The 27,858-nt window shown below is 37.7% G+C and overlaps 1 protein-coding gene across 1 annotated transcript; it reads left to right on the forward strand.

Moving 5' to 3' along the window:
• Positions 1-436: 436 nt before the first annotated feature.
• On the forward strand, positions 437-27,585 carry LOC307039055 (uncharacterized protein). Its single transcript, XM_079680820.1, has 42 exons — positions 437-539; positions 1,036-1,074; positions 1,166-1,427; positions 1,529-1,643; positions 1,845-1,935; positions 2,016-2,122; positions 2,345-2,555; positions 2,643-2,768; positions 3,347-3,464; positions 3,545-3,683; positions 3,790-3,894; positions 4,025-4,094; positions 7,988-8,125; positions 8,216-8,380; positions 8,462-8,556; positions 8,642-8,768; positions 8,860-9,115; positions 9,965-10,014; positions 10,120-10,223; positions 11,144-11,295; positions 11,466-11,604; positions 11,684-11,791; positions 11,901-12,080; positions 12,178-12,417; positions 12,578-12,734; positions 12,934-13,062; positions 13,242-13,392; positions 14,937-14,980; positions 15,106-15,279; positions 15,378-22,280; positions 22,817-23,001; positions 23,345-23,513; positions 23,656-23,900; positions 24,014-24,197; positions 24,351-24,543; positions 24,641-24,819; positions 24,913-24,982; positions 25,592-25,731; positions 25,819-25,850; positions 25,936-26,101; positions 26,310-26,430; positions 26,829-27,585. Exons 1-42 carry the CDS (start codon positions 452-454, stop codon positions 27,001-27,003), a joined length of 12,642 nt encoding a protein of 4,213 aa, XP_079536946.1. The 5' UTR covers positions 437-451; the 3' UTR covers positions 27,004-27,585.
• The last annotated feature ends 273 nt before the right edge of the window (positions 27,586-27,858 follow it).

Raw genomic sequence — 27,858 nt, forward strand, 5'->3', positions numbered from 1 at the left:
TGATCATTGTAGAAGGAAGTGAATGTTAACATGTACTTAACAGATTGGGAGGCACAACCCACTTCTTAAAATGCCATGGACAAGTGAGAAAAGTAAACTTAATTAGTCTAAGAGGTAACAGGACAACTATAGTATTATGTCAGTTGATACAATATAGTTATTACTTATAGTTCTTACATAATAAGATTTGTAAATTTACCAAAGATCAAAATTCAACAAAAAACTATGCAGACTGAGAGTGAATGATTCACTACTATGACGGAGGCACATGGAGATGAAATGTTGTGATAAGCTCTTCATGGGTGTGATCTTACAGGTGAAAATGACCACAATGGCTGACACCCAAAATGTCTATTAGACCCCTCCTTAACTGCAAACACCCAATGAACTATATTACATGATATTATTTCGAGTAGGATCAGTTGGTTCAGCCATCCCGGTCAGGAGCAAGATGAGGATCATGAGAGCAGCCAAGATGCTACTCGAATTGGTGATACCATGGCTCACTCTCTGCCTTTTACCACCTCCCGCCAGCACCGGTATGTAATCTCAACTCACACAGAGAGAGCAGCGTATATCAAATCTAACCTTAATGCCTTGTGCTTTATTTAAAGTAAAAAGGACCCTATCCTGGGAAGAATTGGGATTGGGGTAACAGCAGTTGGAGCATATTTTATAATTTAATAACAGCATATTAATACAAATCAGCATTAAACATCACCAGCTGATTACCTGCATTAATAAGTCTATCTTTATATATTTAGTGTTACTCTTTATCCTTTAGTTTAAAATGTTTGTTTATTCAATAGTCGATATGGTGTTAAAATATGTAAATGAGGGATTTTTTTATACTTAAAAAAAACTGCAGATGCAAATGAACAAAGAGTAGTGAAATTAACAACTAGATGTGTTTTTTTGGATGTTTTCTTTCTGTTATTCTGAATTTTTTTTGATTTTTTTCATGTGCATACTGTATAATACAAATATCAACAGCGTCTTTTTCTGACAATATTGATCATGTGTCTTTTTTTTCAGTCCTAGTTCAGACCATGCACCAAATGCCAGTAGTTAAAGGTGATTTGTCTCTTTTGTTTGAAGATGAGAGATAACAAAACAAACATAATTTTCAGTTTCCACTAAAATGTTATTTGTCTCCATAAACTAGAATTGAGACCAGCTCACAATGAAAAGATCTGCAGTACATGGGGCAACTATCATTTCAAGACGTTCGATGGAGATTTCTTCCAGCTTCCCTCACCTTGCAACTACATCCTTGCGTCCCAGTGTAAGGGAACCTACGAAAATTTTAACATTCAGTTCCAACGGCAAGAGGTCAATGGGGTCCCCATCATAAAGAGGGTCACCATGAGACTGGACGGGGCTGATGTGGAATTAGACAAGACCTCCATCAAAGTCAATAATGAACTGTGAGTCTATTGTCAAAACTACTTTCCATTACCAGCTGATATACGGGTTGCAGTGACGATTGATGTCATCTAGCTGATGATTTATTTTTGTCCCCCTTTAGTTTCACTTTACCATTCAGCCGGTATGGCATTACAGCCGAAAGGACTGTCTCCTATGTCAAAATCGAGGCAAAGTTGGGCGTGGTCATCATGTGGAATGAAGAAGACGCACTCTGGGTAAGTGCATTTATCATGTGCTTTCTATTGCAAAAATTATAACTCATATTGCTTTTGAAATATATTTTGATAACTAAGGAAAAGAATCAAATGAAAGCATTCACTTTTTAGAATTGATTCAATAGACATAAAGAATGAATCCAAGTTATTTCTGAAAATGTGCATAATGATAAAATAAAATCATTTTAATCTGTTTTCTAGGTTGAGCTGGATGCTAAATTCAAGAACCAGACCTGTGGCCTGTGCGGTGACTACAACGGAGTCCAGGTTTATGATGAGTTCTTTAAAGAAGGTAAATACTAAATAGTAAAGCGCAAACCAATCTGCACAAAATCTTTACATTTGCTCATATAAAACCTCTTGTTCCGGCAGGGAAGACTGTAAGCCTTGATTATTTTGAGGAGACCTGGAAAGCCAATGGTCCTACCGAAGACTGTGAAAAAATCTCCCCTCAAGACAAACAGACCTGTGAAAATCAAGTATGTCAATTTGCTTAAAAGAATTCTCAAACAACTCAAATGACCTTTCACTTATATCATCTACTGTCTTTTTTAATTTACCTTTGTTTAAATATGTTGCATTTCTTCTTATTCTTCTTTTTCTTCTTCTTCTTCTTCTTTTTCCTGTTATTATTATTAATATTATTATTATTAAATGAAATGTAGGTACAATTTAAATACAACATATACTTTGACCCCCAGACCGACCTCTGCTCGAACTTGCTGTCAGGCCCTGCATTCCTCAGCTGTAATAACCTGATGGATAAGGAATCTTTCATCGGAGCGTGTGTGAAGGACATTTGCAGATGTAACAGCAGTACCACATGCTTGTGTTCGACCATATCAGAGTACTCCCGTCAGTGCGCTCATGCAGGCGGGAAACCACACAAATGGAAGACTGCACAAATGTGTGGTAAGAACAGCAATCAGAACATTTAGATGATTTGTTGTATGTCATTATTTCAAAATCACTGTTTCTAAATAACATTTTTTTGAATAGCAAAAACCTGCCCTTTTAACATGGAGTATCAAGAATGTGGTAGTCCTTGTACTGACACCTGCAGCAACCCCCAGAGAAGCGAAGTGTGTGAGGATCACTGCCTAGACGGATGCTTCTGTCCATCTGGTAAGTTTTCGTTTCCACAAACTTAGGGGGAAAAACTGAAATGTTAAAGGGTTTACTCATTTTACACAAGTGATCTTTTCATTATTTGTATGTACCTTTTTTTGGCTCTTGACTTTTGCTAATTGTGTGCAGAATTAATCATTCATGCTGTTAAATTGTGCAAAGGTATAATCCGGTTTAATGTCTGATGTTTGTGGTTGGTCAATTTTCAACTCTTGTCCCTTGTTTGGCTTTACATGTGCATTGCCATTAAAATACATGGTGAAAGTTGTCAGGCCATGGACAAAGACATCTAAATTAGGTGGATTCAACGCAGTTTGTGTTGATTCAAAACATTTGTAAACTTGTATTGCTTTTTAATCGTTTTTAGTTCGTTTTTTTTTTACCATGAAATCTGCCTTTATTTGGGTTTAACTGAGTATACAGTTGTTGCATCAGAGAGTGTATTAAGAAAATATCCATTGTAAAAAACAAAAAAATGTGTTACCGATTAAATGAAATATTGTGTACAAATTCTAAATTGTGTTTGCAGTTTACTTCACAGACCTGACTAATGATGTCATTATGTTTTTCTTAAGGGACTGTCTTTGATGACATAACACAAAGTGGGTGTGTTGCTTTTGACAAATGCTCCTGCACACACGATGGCAAGTCATACAAACCAGGAGAATCATACTCAAGGGCATGTCAAAAATGGTAATGGTTGACTTGAATATCATTTGTCAAAACATTTGTATTCAAGCTGATTTATTTCATTTAGTGAACTCTGTTTACAGCACCTGTACCCAGGGTCAGTGGAAATGTATGGATATGGACTGTCCAGGTATCTGCTCCATACTGGGGGGCTCCCACATCTCCACCTATGATGATAAAATGTATAATTTCCATGGAGACTGCTCTTATGTCCTCTCCAAGGTGAGGCATTCATATTTAAATATTATCATCCTTTAAAAAAGATCGCAATCTTTGTAAATAAGCAAACCAATTGTAACCATGTGCATTTGTATCTTCTTGACTTCAGGAAGCTAATGGGACTTTCAGTGTCCTTGGTGACCTTGCCAAATGTGACATATCAAAAAAATCTACTTGCCTGGGAGCAGTCACCCTAAACCTGCCTCAAAACATGGTACAGTGTGTTATGGTTTTCTCTTAATAAAGAAAAACATATGTGTATGATCTTCTCCATTTCTTATCTGTTGAAAAAGTTTATATTTACCCAGAAGTTTTTGAAATATTGTATTTGTTTCCCACTGCAGAAGATTTTAGTGCAAGCTAACGGACATGTTATATATAACACAATGAGAACTCCGTTGCCTCTTTTCATGGGTGAGTTGTTATTTTCTATTAAGTCATGTGCGGAAATAAATGAAATGTTGACTTTAATAAATGCATTATGACAACAAATTTAACAAAACTGTACTAGGTTACTTGAAAGCATTCATTTTAAGTTTAAATTGGTCCAACTTAAAGGTCACGTATCATACTGTTTTTAGGCTATAGCATAGGTCTCAGATATATAAAAATATATAAACTATTTAGTGTTTTGAAGAGTTTTGAAGTGTTTTGCTCAAAATACTAAACAGATCACCCATTCTAGCCTTGCGTCATATCCCTCTATTTCACTTCCTGTTGCTAAAGTGCTGATTCTTATGGAAGCCAGTTTGCACCACAGGAAAAAAAAAAAATCCTGTAAGTCATTATAATGACTTAGTTATCTCATTATATTGACTTGGTTATCATTATATTGACTTACTATCTCATTATATTGACTTAGTTATCTCATTATATTGACTTACTATCTCATTATATTGATTTAGTTATCTTATTATATTGACTTGATATCTCATTATATTGACTTAGTTATCTCATTATATTGACTTAGTTATCTCATTATATTGACTTAACTATCTCATTATATTGACTTAACTATCTCATTATATTGACTTAGTTATCTCATTATAATGACTTAGTTATCTCATTATATTGACTTAGTTATCTCATTATATTGACTTAATATCTCATTATATTGACTTAGTTATCTCATTATATTGACTTAATATCTCATTATATTGACTTAGTTATCTCATTATATTGACTTACTATCTCATTATATTGACTTAACTATCTCATTCTAATGAATTAAGACAACTACCAGCAAGTCAAAGCAATACACTAGCTGTAAGCAATCTTGATTTTGGAGCACTCCTGAAAAGAACAATGTTTTTGCTCTTGCCACACGCTTCATGAAGGTATCATCTACTGTTAAAAAGGTAACATGTGAAGTAATGTTACTGGTATAGGCTTAATGTTAAATAGATAAACGTTAAATATAGCATGCACCGACCGTTTGGATGGCCGAAGTGACTCGAGGTAGGCCTAGGTGTCTAACGTAACTGTATTGCTATATTTCGTGGAGTGTTAGCTTACTGGGTTTAACTGACGTATTTATTAAATAACATAAAAAACTCCCGTTCAGCCATTTCTTTACAATAATGTGCGTGAGTACTATATTTGTTGTTTTGCTGGTGTTAAAAGGTAAACACAGCGAACTGCAGTTAACATGCAATTAATATTATAATAATTATGCATAACTTGAAGCGGATCCAAGCCTCGGAACGATGTGCACTGTATGGGTCAATTAATTAGGGAGAGATTTTGCTTTTGACTATTTTTACAGGATTCGTACCGTAGACGCATACAGTACATGGGAAACGTTTCAAACAGGTCAGCTAAGCATTCTATGGGGAGCAAGATAATGTGCATTGATACTGTGCTAGAGACATACAGTAGTGAGCTCCACCATGGTTATTTAAAACGGGTTCAAGCTTGCAAATGTCCGTTTACCTATCCATAAGCCATAGCCTACGTTAGGTTCTTACTCGTCAATTAAATATAGATTATGAGTTCAGATTAAGGCGTTGTAGACTAGCCTATACAGTTGTGAGTTTGTGACACAGCTGCTGCGGGCTCCTGCGTTTCCATGTGGAGTGCTGCCGGAGTGCACCGGGACGATACTACAGAGGGCATTTATTTTCTGAGGAACAACATTTGAAATTCACATACAGAGTTTTTTACGTGTTCTACGCCTGTGCCGAGAGTAAAACATAACTTGTTTAAGTCGGCAAGAGGCTATAACTCGCCCTGGTGACCGAACGTCTACATAATCATGAAAGCAGAATTTGACACACTGCGGTCAAGCCAGCCTCCACTCGGGAAAACATAGTAAAGTCAGCCCGCACGTGATATTGCGGTGCACGAATATCCTATGCATTACGGTAGAGTAAAAAAAATCATCCCTCTGTGTTTAGATGAGAATAAAACAAAAACTGTCAACCAAAACTGTCCAGTATCAAAGACTCATTTCACTTCAGGGTGATAGCAGGACATCCCATCTAGTCACTCAGAAAAAATCAGGACATTCTGATGTAGAGTTTCAAAATAAAAGACCTTTGAAATCTCTATTGTATGAGCTATCATCCCTGTTTTTAGATGAGAATAAAACAAAAACTGTCCAGTATCAAAGACTCATCTCACTCCAGGGTGATAGCAGGACACCCCATCTAGTCACTCAGAAAAAATCAGGACATTCTGATGTAGAGTTTCAAAATAAAAGACCTTTAAAGTCTCATATATGAGCTATCATCCCTGTTTTTAGATGAGAATAAAACAAAAACTGTCCAGTATCAAAGACTCATCTCACTCCAGGGTGATAGCAGGACACCCCACCTAGTCACTCAGAAAACATCAGGACATTCTGATGTAGAGTTTCAAAATAAAAGACCTTTGAAATCTCATATATGAGCTATCATCCCTCTGTGTTTAGATGAGATGATCCGATGGTCAGATCAGATAAGAGGGATGATTTTGAAACTGTACATCAGAATGTCCTGATTTTTTTTGAGTGACTAGATGGGGTGTCCTGCTATCACCCTGAAGTGAAATAAGTCTTTGATACTGGACAGTTTTTGTTTTATTCTCATCTAAACACAGAGGGATGATCTTTTTTGACTCTACCGTAAGTCATAGGATATTCGCGCACCGCAATATCACGTACTGGCTGGCTTGACTAGGTTTTCCCGAGTGGAGGCTGGCTTGACTGCAGTAGTATAACCGAACATCTGATGTAGAGTTCGGACTGTAGCAGCAACTGTGGTTTTTAGCATATCTTATGAAGGTAAACAACGGTCGGTGCATGCTATATTTAACGTTTATCTATTTAACATTAGGCCTATACCAGTAACATTACTTCACATGTTACCTTTTTAACAGTAGATGCTACCTTCATGACAATGTTCTTTTCAGGAGTGCTCCAAAATCAAGATTGATAACTAAGTCAATATAATGAGATATTAAGTCAATATAATGAGATAGTAAGTCAATATAATGAGATAGCTAAGTCATTATAATGAAATATTAAGTCAATATAATGAGATATTAAGTCAATATAATGAGATAGCTAAGTCATTATAATGAGATAGTAAGTCAATATAATGAGATAGTAAGTCAATATGGTCATAAAGCTTTAACAAAAATAAATAATACAAAAATAAATAAAGAGGGGGCGGAGCTTATGCCTGCTCATGCGGGAGATTTCTACCGGCAGATACTGCCTTGATGAAACGTCCAAACCACATCAAGGATTATTTCTGAAACAGTATCAAATGCTTTTTCTCTTGCCGGTTTACCACAAGGTGAGTTCCTTTTTATTTCCTTCTTCTTCACACATACTCTCTCCAGTAGAGGTTAGCTCTGAGTGTTAGCGATGCTTGCTAATGTAAACAAAGACCATATTACGTGCAAAACAGTCGGGCATTGTTTCTGATAGCAACGTTTCTGATAGGGCCGTGGGTCCGCATTGCCGATATTACATCATATCGGGCGCAAATCTGGATCAGCTCCGTTGTTCCCCGTTTTTAGAGATTTGGGTACAGAGGAAAAGAGAGAAGGTGTTATTTTTCTGACGCTGTGTTAGTTCCGTGACACACCGGGGACACATATTTATGTATAAAAGACATAAAAAAGTGCATTTTGCATGAGAAGTCCCCTTTAATATAATTGCTTTCACCTAACCTAATACAGTTTTGTGTAATGTGTTGACATAATACATTTAATTAAACTCAACTTTTCAGTTTTTTCAGTGTTACATATAATTAAGTTTGCTCAAATAAACTAAACAGTCTCTTTATTCATAATGAAAAACGTGTGTTTCCCCCCCGCAGATGACATAACAGTCTTCAGCCCATCGACATTCTTCATTGTAATCCACACCAAATACGGGCTTGATCTTGAGATTCAGCTAAAACCCATTATGCAGGTCTACATCAAAGCCAGTGTTCGAAATAAAGGAAAACTCATGGGTTTGTTATACTTCTTATAGTAATAGTTTAAAACATCCACATTTTGCAATGAATGTTTTATTAAGTGTTAAGGAATCATATCTTGTCCAGGTCTTTGTGGAGATTTTAATGATGTGGAAGCTGATGACTTCAGAACCACAAATGGATTGATTGAGGGAACAGCGTCGACATTTGTCAACACATGGAAGACTAAGCCAAGCTGCCCAGATGTTACAAACATAATTGGGGAACCCTGCACATCGAGCATAGACAAAGGTAGGTCACATACATAGTACTTTATATTTCAATATCATTTTCTCAATGTAACCAAATAAATATGTTTATTTGTGTTTGTAGAGAATTATGCCAAGCACTGGTGTGGGATGCTGTCAGACCCAAAAGGGATTTTTGCAAAGTGTCATTCTGAAATAAACCCAGAAGACTATCAGGAAGTAAGCAGATCTTGTTTTGTCTGCAGTCTAATCTATGTGTTCATGTGTTAGGGTTATTTTACATACTTAACATTTCTCTCCGCAGTCTTGTATTTATGACACCTGTGCCGGTCATAGCAGTGAGGAGTGCATGTGTGCTGCTATATCCTCTTATGTCCATGCATGCGCTGCTGAAGGCATCCTGTTCAAAGGATGGAGGAACACCATTTGCCGTAAGTTAAACCCAAACTTTCAAATGTGAAATAAAAAAAATCCTTATTCATTTATAATATTTAAACAAGTGAACCTGTTTCCTTTGAAAAGAGCGCTACGCAACTGGCTGCCCTGCTACTTTTGTGTATGAATACGAAATGACAAGCTGTCGTCGCACCTGCCGCTCTCTTAGTCAGTCAGACTTAACATGTGGCATTGAGTTTACCCCAATGGATGGCTGCGGCTGTGCCAAAGGAACTTTCCTGAATGACCAGGATCAGTGTGTGCCAGCCTCACATTGCTCTTGCCAGGTGGGAGACACGGTGGTGCACCCAAAGCAATCCATCACAGTCAATGGAAAAACCTGGTGAGGATTTCAAAATGTCCTTTAATATTCCAGCAAAACAATATTTTCGTATGATTGTTTTTATTTTATTGTTTTAAGTAAGCTGATGGGTCCAATTTGTCATATTTTAAAGTCAAATGTTTATCTAGCGCAGGGTTTATTTTTGATTTTACAAGTGCAGTTTCCCACAAGTAGATCGCTTGAACATCATGGCAGTCCCTTTAGGTCCTCCAGTGCTTTTTGCAAAGATCCAAACAGTTGCTACAAGGCAACATTTGATTCCACTGAAAGTGAACATTAACCAACAGTGTCTTGTAGCAGTGAAGTAGGCTACTGCTTGTAACAGCCATAGCTAGATTATAGCAACCCAAAAAATCATGAATCTAATGTTTTTATTTATTTTTTCTTAATTATTTTGACTATTCACATGCTATGCTTTAAATACAGTTTATTTAAGCCTACATTTGTTCTAATTTCTGATGTATTGGATCTAATGTTGTTGGTTTTTAGGTTGTAATTGCAATGCTTGCAATACCTTATATTTCTTCAGTTGAATTTGCACTTTTATCTTAATTGTGTTGGTTCAGTGGACATCTGGGTTTGACCGATTGTTTTTTTTCTCTCAAGGCTTTGGTTTTATCCCTAAATCCAAACCCTTGACCTGTCAGCTCAGTATGTGCTAAATAGTCACCAGCTTTCCTGGACAACCAAGTTAGCCAAAGTGTGTAACCTTGATTTGGACATAAGAGAACTACACGTCCTAAAGGCCAAACATGTTTGGGACCACTGTCGTAAACCACTGTTTTTTCATTAACAAAAAATCGAGCAGAAACTAGCAAGTTTTAACTTTGTTTGTTCTATACATTTCAGCGTGTGCCTTAGTGGAACACTGAATTGTGAAGGAATACATACAGAAGAATGTAGGTACCATCACTCATCTTAATATTCCATCTGTTGCAAAGCACAGTATGAGCTACACCAAGCCTTCAGTGGTGTAATTTCTAACACACTATCATTGTCATCAGCATGCAAAAAGCCGATGGTTTACTTCAACTGCTCCAGCTCAAAGCCACGTGAGAAGGGATCCGAATGTCAAAAGAGCTGCCAGACTCTGGACACAGACACATGTGTAAGATTATATTGTGGTTCATGACTACTGTTGAATATTCTATGACTACCATCTCTATAATACATTTTTATATACTTATAATGGGTCAGGGTTTTTTTTCGCACCGTATATTCATAATTATATAAGCACTACTAAAATAGGTTTAAACAGGATTAGTAATAATAACACATTTTAAAGCATTTTTTTGGGTCTGGGTCAAGTATCATTATACTTTAGTATTTCGGGTTAATCTATTTTTAAGAGAAAAATCTGGGTCTTGGGTTACTCAGGACATTATCCTTAGCCAGTTATAAAGACTGATAGAGAACTGCTCTAATGTATGATACCACATTTTTGATTTGAAGTTTCTGAAAAAGGAATACTGTCTTACAAACATCAATAACATGCTTTTAGCTTCATCTGTATAAGGTTGCACACAATTATGATATAATTGTTAGCTGCGTGTGCTGACTACAAGTAAAGGCTAACAAATACGAAGATAATAAGATAATCAAAGACTCATCAATGCTTTATTATCTGAAACTAAACAAATGTTATCACAATGATCATTATGCAATTAAAAAAATATATACAATGGATTCAAACTATGGGAATTGGAATAAACTATGATAAAAAAAATAGCAACACAAGTAAATCCAGTGAGTGAGCAGCAATTATGAAGTAATGTGATACAGAATGTTACTTTATAAAATGCTTTTTAATATGCGATGGCTATTGTTATATATCGTTATGAATATTTTCGATATTTCCGCTTACTTATTAACTAAGTATAAGGTGCCAAAATCAGATTGTACTGCACTAAGTATGATATTGAATGCTGTATAGACATGAGTTTCTTGGAAAGTGTTACCAAATGTTCTATAAATGTGTCCTAAAGCAGCAGGATGAAATGTTAAATACTTTGCTGTTACATTGTATAGGCCAATACACATTGTATGTCAGGCTGTGTATGCCCAGCCGGCCTGGTGCTTGATGGTAAAGGAGACTGCATAAAGGAACAGAACTGTCCCTGCACACATAATGGAGAGTCCTTTCAATCTGGAGAGAATGTCACTGTAAACTGCAATACCTGGTGAGTCCTTTCATTCTTTTCATACTAAAATAGCGCTGTGTCAAGTCAATTCACTGTTGTCTTTTTTTTAGCTATGCATGATATATATCTGGCTTGGTGAAAAAAAATACATTAATGTCTTAAAATGTCTTTGCGGATATATAACTTAACATAACTTCATTTACCTATAGTACTTGCAAAAGCAGAAAATGGACATGTACAGATCATGAGTGTGGTGGATTCTGCACCATATATGGAGATAGCAATTACATCACTTTTGATGAGAAGAAATTCTCCTTTAATGGGGAATGTAGCTACATCTTCACTCAGGTATTGCACTGACCTATATTCAGTCTTATCAGTTTGTCAAACAAATCTGTCTTGTAATATAATCATCAATATCTTGCAGGATTACTGTGGAGAAGACATGAATGGCACCTTTAGGGTCCTAACAGAGAGCATCCCATGTGGTGGGAGCGGAACCGTTTGCTCCACTGCTATCAAGCTTTACTTAGGGGTACTTAACACTATATTTCATTATTATGGTATACATTTGAAATGCATTTTTTAAATACTGAAAATAACATTGAAGAATTACAAAAGAGTATGTTCTTTTGCTTTTTCAGAACAACGAAATCATTCTTTCAGAGGAAAGTGTCAGAGTTATCAAACAAAGCAAAGGGGAAGACATACCATATAAGGTCCACACTATGGGTATTTATCTTGTCATTGAGGCAAAGAATGGACTTGTTCTTATGTGGAATAAGAGGACAACACTCATGATCAAACTCAAGTCAAATTTCAAGGTGGGTGACGAGATATACAGTTGTTCGGCTAAATGATAATAAGGATGCCCCCTCATTAATGCAACAATATAAATTAACCATATCTCGCTTTTCCCAGGGAAAAGTCTGTGGTCTGTGTGGGAATTACGATGGAAATATCAAGAACGATTTTACCGCCAGAAACAAAGGAGCTGTGGCTGACGCCCTTGAGTTCGGAAACAGCTGGAAAGTGTCACCTAATTGCCCTAATGCAAACACAGCAAAAGATCCCTGCAGTATGTACTCATACAGGAAGGCATGGGCATCAAAACACTGCGACATTATCAATAATGAAGTATTTGCTACTTGCCATTCGAAGGTAAGAGAACTGCCAATTAACTAAGATAGATAGATGGATGGATAGATAGATAGATAGATAGATAGATAGATAGATAGATAGATAGATAGATAGATAGATAGATAGATAGATAGATAGATAGATAGAGTGTGCTTACATTTACAATTGCTTTGTTCAAAAGGTGGATCGAAAAAAATATTATGACGCCTGTGTGAGAGACACGTGTTCCTGCAACACAGGAGGAGACTGTGAGTGTTTCTGCTCTGCCGTCGCAGCCTACGCAGCAGCCTGTAACGAGGCCGGAGCGTGTGTGAGATGGAGAACTCCCACAATCTGCCGTAAGTGTTTTATTGGTGTTTCTGTGAGACGATGAACTGCATCACCTTTTGTCAGCATCCCCTTTGTCGTTTCAATTGTTGAATTTACAAATAAAGCCTGACTCTCATATCCTTTTAAAGATTTGATTCACTATACAGTATAGTAATCTTTTCTTGTACGTTGTTATTCTTTTTTTTCTATTTTCTTTTGTTTCATTAGCTATATTCTGTGATTTTTACAACCCTGATGGAGAGTGTGAATGGCACTATAAGCCTTGTGGAAAACCATGTATGAAGACATGCAGAAATCCCTCGGGAGAATGCTTCAACCACATTCCAGCATTAGAAGGTAGGTAGAAATGAAAGTAAAAATGTATGTATCTCTAAGTTTGTAAATACAGAGTTGAACATTTGTTTTTTTCATACAGTTTCACCACTCAAATATTCTAACATGGTTTAGGCTAGTTCCAATATGTACCTTTTGTGTGGTAGTACAGCATTTTTTACAGTAACATTTAACTTTTTAAGGCTGCTATCCAAATTGCCCATCTGAACGACCTTATTTCGAAGAGGATGACATGAAGTGTGTGTCAAATAAGGAATGTGGCTGTTATGATGACGAAGGGAATCACCATGAAGAAGGGAAGCTTTGGCCTTCAAAAGATAACTGTCACAACTGGTAAGTCACTTTCCATGTTATTAATGATGCATTGGTGCAAAAGTAAATGATATCACTTGAACTGTTTTCACAACAGATAGCATAAGGCAGCAATATACACAATATAATTTATTCATGCTGTTCAGATGTACATTACATTACATATCATTTAGCTGACGCTTTTATCCAAAGTGACTTACAATAAGTGCAAAAACCATAAAGAAACAAACAGGAACAACAAGGAAAGTGCAGATATATTTACTTCAAGCAAGATTATACCATAGTAAGTGCTGGTGAATCAGATACAAGGCCTAAGTTAAAGTTACCTAAAGTTTTTTTTTCAGCAATAACTTAATTTCCAAGGTACAGTTGAAATAGAAGCGTAAACAGTTTGCGACGGAAGATATGAAGAGTTTTTGCTGTCCTGATGTCAATGGGGAGCTCATCCCTCAATTTAGGAATCAGGATAGCAAACAGGCGTGTTTTTGAGGGGTAGCTGGGTCCCACTCGCAGTGATGGAGTAGCGAGTCTATTGGCTGATGCCGAGCGTAGTGCATGTGCTAGAGTAGATGGTTGAAATAAGGCCTGGATGTATGAAGGAGCTAGCTATAGTGACTATGTAAAATTACTTTATTTCAGCAATAGCAATTATTTCTTATTTCTTTCTTTGAAGTAAAATCATTTTTCTGAATAAGTTGAAGATCCTACTGTCACGTGTTGTCTGTTAATTGTGTTACTAAAGAGTTGCTTAACCTTTGTATTATAAAATAGCCATTATCCTCAAATACTTCTCTTGTTTTTAGGGAACAATAAAAGTTGCCATAAAATCAGGAACAATCTCATGTTGCTTATCACAGCCTCACATGTACCTTTATTTTCATATAAAAGGAGGAGCTCTAATCAGTACTTTGGTCAGGCCCTTTAAACAATGGCATCTGTATTTGTTGCCTTGGAGACCTGGTCTTTTGGATGGAGACACATTGGCAATTTTTGTATGGAACTGTGCGTACTATTAAAGGCATGCCTCATGCTGTGGTACACATTTGGAATAACTATTTATTATTAATAGGACAGCTATTTACACAGGATCTGCCATGTCTAAATCACATCACGGACCTTCACAGTGCGCACCACGGCAATTAAAAAATGCTCATAAAACAGATAAACGTCTCCTTCAAATGGCTGTTAATACAATCACTGGTGTACAGTTAATAAAGAAGATCAGTATAGGCTAACTTGTTATTCTCTCTTGGCGACATTATCTTATTTTAGCTGGTCAATAAAATGAAGATTAAAAGAGAAAAATAAAGAAAAGCATAAATAAATAGCATTTTTTTGTGTAACTTCTCTTACATAAAATAAAGTTTATAGAACACAATTGGCGATGCCTACATTCATGCCATCACGTGCGTTTTCTTCCAGCTGGGCACATTGTTGGTTAACAAGATACCAAACCTGTGGGCAGGGAAGGAAAAAACAGAAAAGATCTGTGCACCAATATCAAATGGTTGCCTTTATGTTAATGTATTATGTTGAAACATATTCTTTTTTTTATTTACCTTTAGTAAATGTTCTTCAACAAAAGTGAAGTGCTACTATGATAATCTAGGTAAGTTTTGCTATGACCACTTCTTTAATTGATCACAGAATAAAGTTTAATGAGAAAGGTAATTGTATGAATCTATTAAATCATAAAAGATTTTGATAATCCTTTTAATAAAAAATGTTTTGCAGCTTGCAATTGTTACTATAACGGGCATATTTACAAGTATGGAGAGACTGTCTATGAGACACATGATGGAAATGGAACCTGTTTAAAGGCTGTTTGTGGAGAAAAAGGAAATATTATCAGAACCACAGAGACTTGCCCTACATCTACACCATCCACAACATTTAATTTTACGAGTGGTAAGAAACTTTTGAGAGGAATAGGTGTTGAATAATATATTTTGAACCTTTTAAAGTCAACCTTATGATTAAATCCAATTTTTTTTTGGTCATCACAGAAAAACCAAGAACAACCACACAACATCCTACCACAGCAACATCACAAACGTCTCATCATCCAAGTGTCACAACTGAGGCTGTGACAACGATTACGACATTCTCGATACCAATGGCTTCTACGAGGTCTAAAACAACAGTTCTATCATCAAGACCCAGCTCCAAAGCTACCACTGTAACAGTAAAATCCAGCACAACATCAACATTCACAGAAAACCCTACCACAACCATTATAGTCACTGAAAAGCCCACCACAATACACACAGAAAATCCCAGCACTAAAGCTACCATAACCACGGAAAAACCCACCACTACCACTACAGTCACTGAAAATCCTACCACGATACCCACAGAAAAACCCACCACTACCACTACAGTCACTGAAAATCCTACCACGATACCCACAGAAAAACCCACCGCAACCACCAAAATCACAGAAAAACCCATCACAACCACTCAAGTTACCGAAAAACCCACTACAATACACACAGAAACGCCCAGCACTATTGGTGCCACAACATTAACGGAAACTGCCACAACAACGTCTAATTGCTATGATTGTAAGTGGTCAGATTGGAGCGACGACCACTACCCGGACAATTCCCCAGATAGTGGAGAGTATGAACTAATTGAAAAAATTAAGGACCTAAATTTGAGTGTTTGCAGAAAACCTTTAGAAATACAATGTAGAGCAACATCTACTCCAGATTTAACTTTGGACCAAGTAGGTCAAAAAATAACATGCACCCCAACAGAGGGACTGATCTGTCATAACAAAGACCAAGGTGTACCTCCTATATGTTTGAACTATGAAATACGAGTGAAGTGTTGTGTTTACAAGTGTATTACCACAACCCCCACAGAAAAGCCTAGCACTAAAGTTATCACCATCACAGGGAAATCCACCACAACGAATATAGTCACTGAAAAACCCACCACAACAACCCTGGAAGTTAGAACAAATACAGTTGCTAAAACAACGCCATTAACAGAACCTGTGAATCAGCACACAACTACAACCCCCACAGAAAATCCCAGTACTACTGCTGTTACATTCTCGGAGAAACCTACCACTACCATCACCATCACAAAACCACCAACAACGATAACAGAAAAACAGACCACGACATCCATAATCACAGAAAACCCAACGACAACCACTAAAGTTACCGAAAAACCCACCACAATACACACAGAAAATCCCAGCACTAAAGCTACCATAACCACGGAAAAACCCACCACTACCACTACAGTCACTGAAAATCCTACCACGATACCCACAGAAAAACCCACCACTACCACTACAGTCACTGAAAATCCTACCACGATACCCACAGAAAAACCCACCACTACCACTACAGTCACTGAAAATCCTACCACGATACCCACAGAAAAACCCACCGCAACCACCAAAATCACAGAAAAACCCATCACAACCACTCAAGTTACCGAAAAACCCACTACAATACACACAGAAACGCCCAGCACTATTGGTGCTACAACATTAACGGAAACTGCCACAACAACGTCTAATTGCTATGATTGTAAGTGGTCAGATTGGAGCAACGACCACTACCCGAACAATTCCAGAGATAGTGGAGAGTATGAACTAATTGAAAAAATTAAGGACCTAAATTTGAGTGTTTGCAGAAAACCTTTAGAAATACAATGTAGAGCAACATCTACTCCAGATTTAACTTTGGACCAAGTAGGTCAAAAAATAACATGCACCCCAACAGAGGGACTGATCTGTCATAACAAAGACCAAGGTTTACCTCCTATATGTTTGAACTATGAAATACGAGTGAAGTGTTGTGTTTACAAGTGTATTACCACAACCCCCACAGAAAATCCCAGCACTAAAGCTACCATAACCACGGAAAAACCCACTACTACCACTACAGTCACTGAAAATCCTACCACGATACCCACAGAAAAACCCACCGCAACCACCAAAATCACAGAAAAACCGACCACAACCACTCCAGTTACAGAAAAACCAACCACAACCACTACAGTCACTGAAAATCCTACCACAACAGGTACAGAAAGTCCCAGCACTATTGGTGTTACATTCTCGGAGAAACCTACCACCACTACCACCACCATCACAAAACCACCAACCACGATAACAGAAAAACAGACCACGACATCCATAATCACAGTAAAACCCACGACAACCACTAAAGTTACAGAAAAACCCACCACAATACACACAGAAAATCCCAGCACTAAAGCTACCATAACCACGGAAAAACCCACTACTACCACTACAGTCACTGAAAATCCTACCACGATACCCACAGAAAAACCCACCACTACCACTACAGTCACTGAAAATCCTACCACGATACCCACAGAAAAACCCACCGCAACCACCAAAATCACAGAAAAACCGACCACAACCACTCCAGTTACAGAAAAACCCACCACTACCACTACAGTCACTGAAAATCCTACCACGATACCCACAGAAAAACCCACCACTACCACTACAGTCACTGAAAATCCTACCACGATACCCACAGAAAAACCCACCACTACCACTACAGTCACTGAAAATCCTACCACGATACCCACAGAAAAACCCACCGCAACCACCAAAATCACAGAAAAACCCATCACAACCACTCAAGTTACCGAAAAACCCACTACAATACACACAGAAACGCCCAGCACGATTGGTGCTACAACATTAACGGAAACTGCCACAACAACGTCTAATTGCTATGATTGTAAGTGGTCAGATTGGAGCAACGACCACTACCCGAACAATTCCAGAGATAGTGGAGAGTATGAACTAATTGAAAAAATTAAGGACCTAAATTTGAGTGTTTGCAGAAAACCTTTAGAAATACAATGTAGAGCAACATCTACTCCAGATTTAACTTTGGACCAAGTAGGTCAAAAAATAACATGCACCCCAACAGAGGGACTGATCTGTCATAACAAAGACCAAGGTTTACCTCCTATATGTTTGAACTATGAAATACGAGTGAAGTGTTGTGTTTACAAGTGTATTACCACAACCCCCACAGAAAATCCCAGCACTAAAGCTACCATAACCACGGAAAAACCCACTACTACCACTACAGTCACTGAAAATCCTACCACGATACCCACAGAAAAACCCACCGCAACCACCAAAATCACAGAAAAACCCACCGCAACCACCAAAATTACAGAAGAACCGACCACAACCACTCCAGTTACCGAAAAACCAACCACAACCACTGCAGTCACTGGAAATCCTACCACAACAGCTACAGAAAGTCCCAGCACTATTGGTGTTACATTCTCTGAGAAACCTACCACTACCACCACCATCACAAAACCACCAACCACGATAACAGAAAAACAGACCACGACATCCATAATCACAGTAAAACCCACGACAACCACTAAAGTTACAGAAAAACCCACCATGATACACACAGAAAATCCCAGCACTAAAGCTACCATAACCACGGAAAAACCCACTACTACCACTACAGTCACTGAAAATCCTACCACGATACCCACAGAAAAACCCACCACTACCACTACAGTCACTGAAAATCCTACCACGATACCCACAGAAAAACCCACCGCAACCACCAAAATCACAGAAAAACCCATCACAACCACTCAAGTTACCGAAAAACCCACTACAATACACACAGAAACGCCCAGCACGATTGGTGCTACAACATTAACGGAAACTGCCACAACAACGTCTAATTGCTATGATTGTAAGTGGTCAGATTGGAGCAACGACCACTACCCGAACAATTCCAGAGATAGTGGAGAGTATGAACTAATTGAAAAAATTAAGGACCTAAATTTGAGTGTTTGCAGAAAACCTTTAGAAATACAATGTAGAGCAACATCTACTCCAGATTTAACTTTGGACCAAGTAGGTCAAAAAATAACATGCACCCCAACAGAGGGACTGATCTGTCATAACAAAGACCAAGGTTTACCTCCTATATGTTTGAACTATGAAATACGAGTGAAGTGTTGTGTTTACAAGTGTATTACCACAACCCCCACAGAAAATCCCAGCACTAAAGCTACCATACCCACAGAAAAACCCACCACTACCACTACAGTCACTGAAAATCCTACCACGATACCCACAGAAAAACCCACCGCAACCACCAAAATCACAGAAAAACCCATCACAACCACTCAAGTTACCGAAAAACCCACTACAATACACACAGAAACGCCCAGCACTATTGGTGCTACAACATTAACGGAAACTGCCACAACAACGTCTAATTGCTATGATTGTAAGTGGTCAGATTGGAGCAACGACCACTACCCGAACAATTCCAGAGATAGTGGAGAGTATGAACTAATTGAAAAAATTAAGGACCTAAATTTGAGTGTTTGCAGAAAACCTTTAGAAATACAATGTAGAGCAACATCTACTCCAGATTTAACTTTGGACCAAGTAGGTCAAAAAATAACATGCACCCCAACAGAGGGACTGATCTGTCATAACAAAGACCAAGGTTTACCTCCTATATGTTTGAACTATGAAATACGAGTGAAGTGTTGTGTTTACAAGTGTATTACCACAACCCCCACAGAAAATCCCAGCACTAAAGCTACCATAACCACGGAAAAACCCACTACTACCACTACAGTCACTGAAAATCCTACCACGATACCCACAGAAAAACCCACCGCAACCACCAAAATCACAGAAAAACCGACCACAACCACTCCAGTTACAGAAAAACCAACCACAACCACTACAGTCACTGAAAATCCTACCACAACAGGTACAGAAAGTCCCAGCACTATTGGTGTTACATTCTCGGAGAAACCTACCACCACTACCACCACCATCACAAAACCACCAACCACGATAACAGAAAAACAGACCACGACATCCATAATCACAGTAAAACCCACGACAACCACTAAAGTTACAGAAAAACCCACCACAATACACACAGAAAATCCCAGCACTAAAGCTACCATAACCACGGAAAAACCCACTACTACCACTACAGTCACTGAAAATCCTACCACGATACCCACAGAAAAACCCACCACTACCACTACAGTCACTGAAAATCCTACCACGATACCCACAGAAAAACCCACCGCAACCACCAAAATCACAGAAAAACCGACCACAACCACTCCAGTTACAGAAAAACCCACCACTACCACTACAGTCACTGAAAATCCTACCACGATACCCACAGAAAAACCCACCACTACCACTACAGTCACTGAAAATCCTACCACGATACCCACAGAAAAACCCACCGCAACCACCAAAATCACAGAAAAACCCATCACAACCACTCAAGTTACCGAAAAACCCACTACAATACACACAGAAACGCCCAGCACTATTGGTGCTACAACATTAACGGAAACTGCCACAACAACGTCTAATTGCTATGATTGTAAGTGGTCAGATTGGAGCAACGACCACTACCCGAACAATTCCAGAGATAGTGGAGAGTATGAACTAATTGAAAAAATTAAGGACCTAAATTTGAGTGTTTGCAGAAAACCTTTAGAAATACAATGTAGAGCAACATCTACTCCAGATTTAACTTTGGACCAAGTAGGTCAAAAAATAACATGCACCCCAACAGAGGGACTGATCTGTCATAACAAAGACCAAGGTTTACCTCCTATATGTTTGAACTATGAAATACGAGTGAAGTGTTGTGTTTACAAGTGTATTACCACAACCCCCACAGAAAAGCCTAGCACCAAAGTTATCACCATCACAGGGAAATCCACCACAACGAATATAGTCACTGAAAAACCCACCACAACAACCCTGGAAGTTAGAACAAATACAGTTGCTAAAACAACGCCATTAACAGAACCTGTGAATCAGCACACAACTACAACCCCCACAGAAAATCCCAGTACTACTGCTGTTACATTCTCGGAGAAACCTACCACTACCATCACCATCACAAAACCACCAACCACGATAACAGAAAAACAGACCACGACATCCATAACCACAGTAAAACCCACGGCAACCACTAAAATTACTGAAATACCCACCACAATACACACAGAAAATCCCAGCACTAAAGCTACCATAACCACGGAAAAACCCACTACTACCACTACAGTCACTGAAAATCCTACCACGATACCCACAGAAAAACCCACCGCAACCACCAAAATCACAGAAAAACCGACCACAACCACTCCAGTTACAGAAAAACCAACCACAACCACTACAGTCACTGAAAATCCTACCACGATACCCACAGAAAAACCCACCGCAACCACCAAAATCACAGAAAAACCCACCGCAACCACCAAAATCACAGAAGAACCGACCACAACCACACAAGTTACCGAAAAACCAACCGCAACCACTACAGTCACTGAAAATCCTACCACGATACCCACAGAAAAACCCACCGCAACCACCAAAATCACAGAAAAACCCACCGCAACCACCAAAATTACAGAAGAACCGACCACAACCACACAAGTTACAGAAAAACCAACCACAACCACTACAGTCACTGAAAATCCTACCGCAACCACTGTAGTCACTGAAAAACCCACCATAACCACTAAAGTTACAGAAAATAATACAATACCCACAGAAAAGCTAAGCACTACTGGAGTCACATTCTCAGAGAAACCGACCCCCACACCCACCGTCCAAAAGACACCCACTACAGTAACAGAAAAACCAACCACAACAACCACAGTCACAGAAAAAACAACCAAAACTACAGAGAAGGAACTAACTACTACTGAAACAACCACTAAAGAACCCACCACCCCTGCAAAAACCACAGAAAAGCCTACTTCAACAATAACTAAAACCCCAACACCTTCAACCCTTCAGTCTTCAACACCAGGCAGAACAACAGCATGTTTTTGCAAGTACATGGATCATTTATTTTCTCCTGGTAAGTAATTGGCTATTGCCATTCAAGTATTTCATATTATTATTACCTTTTTTGTTGTGGTTACACTTAACTCCTTACATTTGAACTTGGTATTGCAAGAGGTTGTATCCTCTTTGCTTTGATATTTCATATCTTAATCCACAGTCTGTGTTGGACTGCATCCTTTTGGATATTGCACAAAACTTGAAATGGTAAAATAGATGTGCGTACAGTTTACACATTCCAAACAACAGGCTTTTTTTTATGTGAAAGACGCTTTTTAACTTTGTTCATGTAGAAGTGAATACAATTGGTTGTTCATGGTGCCTGCACACACAATCACCACAACTCTATTAATCTCTAACTCTATTTATCCAGGAACTATTTATGAAATTGTTGATTCAGTTTGCATCTGGTCACAGATCATGAAATGGACTTTGCAATTATCGATAAGAAACTTTAATTTGCTTGGTCTAGACTTAACAAAAGTTGCATTATAAAGACAACTGTAACCCTGTCAATGTTTATCTAACTGCCCTGGTTTCAATGTTATATAGGTAGCTTCATGTACAACAAGACTGATGAAGAAGGCTGGTGTTTCACTGCATACTGTGACTTGACATGCAATGTTGAGAAGCTTGCTAGACCATGTCCCTCCACTACTCCACCAACTCCTACCACCACTTTAACAAGCACTGGGACTACAAAAGAAGACTGTTTGTATCTTGATCCACCTAGAAAGGTATTTTAATTTAGTTATATGTACAGATAGATATTTAACATATCTTCTTAAAATAAAAAATGTAAGTATGTACTAATCCCAACATTTTTCCAGGGTCTCTTTTCTGAAAAACAATCATGGACACCTACAAATTAATTTAATACAACAGTAATTGAAGAGTTTCAATCCATTACTGGGGTTGATAATGACATCTGTGGGCTTTCTGTTAAATTTTATTATTTTGATCTTTGTAAACATCTTTCCTTGTTGTATGGATGACACAGTTTAAAGGGGGTATAGGTTGTGCTTTGTGCACCGCTATACTGGCCGTAGTTTACTAAGAGCACTACCTTGTTCGTTACAGGATGGTGACGTTTGGAGTGGCAAATGCACCAGATCCACATGTGACGACGGAAAACTTATAACAGAACATGCGAAATGTGAACATGTGACCAAGCCTAAATGTGAAAATGGTCAACCACCAGAGGAGGTTTATGATGAAAGAGGCTGCTGTTTCCACTATGAGTGCAGATGTAGGTTCAAATTAAAGCCTTATAACATTTCCATCAAACAGCATCTTAAAACTGCAACACAAACAAATATATATTTATATATATATATATATATGTTGAGTTTTATATAACAAATAATGTTATTTCAATCTACTTTTTGCAGGTATTTGCTCTGGCTGGGGAGATCCTCATTATATAACGTTTGATGGCCAATATTACAGCTTCCAGAAAAACTGCACATATGTCCTTGTCAAAGAGATCATTCCTCGACACAATTTAACAATTCTTATCAGCAATGTAAATTGTGATCCCTCTGGATCTGTGACCTGTCCTAAAGCTTTGATTGTGTATTACAAAGACTATGAAGTTATTCTCACACAGGAGAGAGACCCAAAGACTGTGAACATGGTAAAGTTTGCCAGAACTGCCTAAACATATTTTACTTTTGAACTGTTTTAAATTATCTCCAATGATTATGATAATGAAATAATATTTCACTAACAATTTTTTCAATTGTTTAGGTGTACATCAATGGCAAGCGGGTATTGCCAACCTACTCTAATGAAGACTTTATCATAACAACTACATCAATTGAGCTACTTATGAAAATCCCGGAAATTGAAGCAGTTGTGATGTATAAAGGACTTTTATTCAGTGTTGACCTGCCATTTTCCATTTTCCACAACAACACCGAGGGACAGTGTGGTAAGATTGTAAATTGTAAATTGTTGATAAACATAGTAAACAGCAAACCAAACTGCATGTTACATTCATAGATGAAGATATGATTACAGTGTTAGATATATTGTAAACAATACCATTGTACTATCTGTCATGTTAATCATTTACTTTCACAAGGTACCTGTGACAATAACAAGAAAAACGACTGCAGATTACCAAATGGCAAAATTAATCCTGGATGCTCTCAGATGGGAGAGTGGAAAGTACCAGATAAGAAAAAGCTCTATTGTGACAATCCACCCACAGGACCAACCCCAACAATAAAATGCAACAAAACTGATAATCCTATTTGTGAAATTCTGAATAGCAAGTAAGAGTTTACACCAAAGAAAATAACAACAGATAAGTACAATTGATTCTTTAATATCACTCTGAATAATCAACTTTCTTGTGATTTCTGCATTAAGGGTGTTTGAGAAATGCCACAAAATAATCTCATCAGAACCATTTCATGAGGGTTGTAATTATGATGCTTGCATAACAAACAGCACAGTAGTTGCTTGTTCCAGTTTGGAGTCATATGCTGCGATGTGTGCTAGAGAATCTGTATACATATCATGGAGGGAAGCTACAAATGGACAGTGTGGTAGGGTTTGATTTTACTAACATTGTTATATTTAGATGTCAAAATGACACATTTCATCATTTAAAAATCATAATTTATTTTCTGTGGTTTTAGAATTCAAGTGTCCAGGGAATAAGGTCTACCAGCCTTATGGGCCAACTTTTGAACCTACTTGCAATGCAAGGTAATTGCTCAGTTCTTTTATCAACATCATGAATCAAATAATGTCAGCAGCTTGTAATGTAACAATTATTTGGGCTAAACCATATGTTAACATCAGTATGCTTACATGCTCACAATAACAATGCAAACATGCTGATGCAAAGCATTAATGTTTTAGCACACTACCATATGTTCATTTGCATTAAACACAAATTAAAGCTCAGTCTGATGACACTGTAATTTGTTATAAACTTGAATATTTGACGAATTAAATTGATTTGATGATGGCACTATAGATGATAGTACAATCGATCCTGATGCACTCAATGTCACTGCATTCTACGTAATAGTTTTAAGACAATTTATTCAAACCACAAATGGTGGCGTTAGAGGAAAATTCAGGGGATCACCAAAGTCATTAGGATTGTTCCTAAGGGGTACATGAATGTCTATACAAAATCTCCTGGCAATCAATCAAATAGTTGTTGAAATGTTTCAATTTTGCCCAACGTAGCAAAGCGACACTGCTATCTCTACAGTTTGCACTGCGTTACACACATACCTTCTTAATTAATTTCTGAAATGATCATGTTTTGTTTTGTTTTTCACCATCAATTTCTTCTTACTTTAGATACAATAAGAAGTATACACAAAAATGTGAAGGACAAAATGACAAAGAGAACCATTCTTGTAATGACATGATGGAGGGATGCTTCTGCCCAGAGGGGATGACTCTGTTCAGTTCGACCTCTGACATCTGTGTCTCCGCCTGTAAGACCACTGTCTGTTGTCAAGAACATTCAATTTCTTTCTGTTTGAATTAATGTTCAGGTAAACTGATTATCTTTATTGTTTAAGGTTGCACTGGACCAGATGGCCAACCTAAACAGGTGAATGCAACAAACTGTGACAGATTATCATTATTAACACAGAGTATGTATGACTTTTACAACACTAACTTCATCTATCAAACAGATTGGTGACAATTGGCTGAGTGGCTGTCAGCAGTGTTCTTGTGATAATGACACTATGAGTGTTCAGTGTAAGCCGCGCACATGTACCATTCAAAATACAACAGTCTGCGAGGAAGGCGAGGAGTTGGTGAACAACACGGTCGGCTGCTGTGCCGAGCAGACCTGTGGTAAATGATTCATAAAAAAACATCTACTGTTGTTTTGTGTATGATCTTTAAATTATTAAGTGGGAACTCCATTTTTCCCACACATATCAGTTATCTCATTATTCATGTCATATGTTTCTCTTCTGTAAAAAAGCTTTCTTTAGCCAGAGAAAATAGACTCACAGTCCGGGTTCAGTAGGTGAAAAACATGTTTATCTGTCATTTTCAGTTACTCGTCGTAACTGTGCAATGATCAGGAACACCACATATCTGCAGAAGAAGGACTGCAAGTCGGTGGTACCAGTGGAAATCACCGCCTGTGCCGGATCCTGTGGAGAGTCCTCGTCAATGTGAGATTCAAAACGAAATGACCTGAGAGTTATTCAGTACAACATACTTACTAAATCACTAAATTATGCACTAAATTTATTTGTCACATAAATACAAGTATGTAATGTGAAATGTTGTACTCATCTCCCAGGTGTGCACGACAAGTACAATAAAATAAAATATGATAATTCAACAAAATACCACTTAAAAATATGTTATGTAGAATATGACAAATAGCAAACTTATACACAATGGTAAAAATGGTTAAATAATAAAAGTGAGGTTAACAGTGCAGAAAAGGTGACACACAGTATATAGAGGGCAGTATTACAAGTTATTGACCGTCATGTGCATTTTTTGTTTACATTGAACAACAGGTTCCTGACACTGATTCTGTCTGAAACATCTTCATTTTCAGGTATTCTGCAGAAAGCAACCGGTTGATGCATTCATGCACGTGCTGTCAAGAAATGTCCACCAGCAAGAAGAAGGTGGAGATGACCTGCGCTAATGGCCAAAAAGAAATGCACACCTACATTTCAGTTGAAAAGTGTGGTTGCAATATCACTGAATGTAAAGATATGAAAGGCTAATGTAAACATTTTGCTAGACAACTTCGACAACTAAGCTCAGCAAGTTGAAGGGAAAATCTAACTTATATACTTTTATGAACTTTAAACAATTCCTCTCCAAAAACTACAAGACTCAATGCGTAAAGACACACCTCTTTGTACTTTGCAGTCCCAAGTAAGAGCAAATAATGGTTGAAAGACATGTTCTATTTTCACTCTGACAATGCTCGTCATCACTTCGTTATTATTATCAGGCACGCAGGTTCCCAAAGTGCCTCGTGATGACGGCACATATTTGTGTCCTGGTGTCTCTTGTAGCTTTTGAAGAGGTTGTTGCATTATACAAATTGTTCCACTTGGTGTTTCCTTCAGAGGGTGTTTCTCTTTCTTTTACTTTAAATGACCTCAGAGTTAATAGTAGTTGAGTAATTATTTCTAACAGCAACGGCGAAGATCTTATAACCCTTAAATGATCTTATCACCCATTAAACTACTGTATAATGAAAAGAGTGTGAAGAATGTCAAGATTCTTTATCCAATATCTGATGCGTCAAACTTCTGCAAACTGAATGCTGTCAGTGTCATTAAAACTCATCATCATAAGGTCTTGATTTTTGTGTGGTTCTTTCTTTTAGCTATTTTTTGTGTAGATTTGTCTTAAAGTGCTTTATTAGATTAGATTAGATTCAACTTTATTCTCATTGCACAAACCACAAGCACTATTTAGAGAACGAAATGCAGTGAGCTTTTAACCATAAATGCAAAAGAAGCAGTAAAGTTAGAGTGATGTCTATAATATAAATATAGACATCGGTCAGATATAGACATACCTAAGTATTTACACTTTGAACACTACAAGGAGGTAGAAACATTACA

This window comes from Notothenia rossii, assembly GCF_949606895.1.
Source record: "Notothenia rossii genome assembly, chromosome: 5".
Classification (NCBI taxonomy): Eukaryota; Metazoa; Chordata; class Actinopteri; order Perciformes; family Nototheniidae; genus Notothenia; species Notothenia rossii.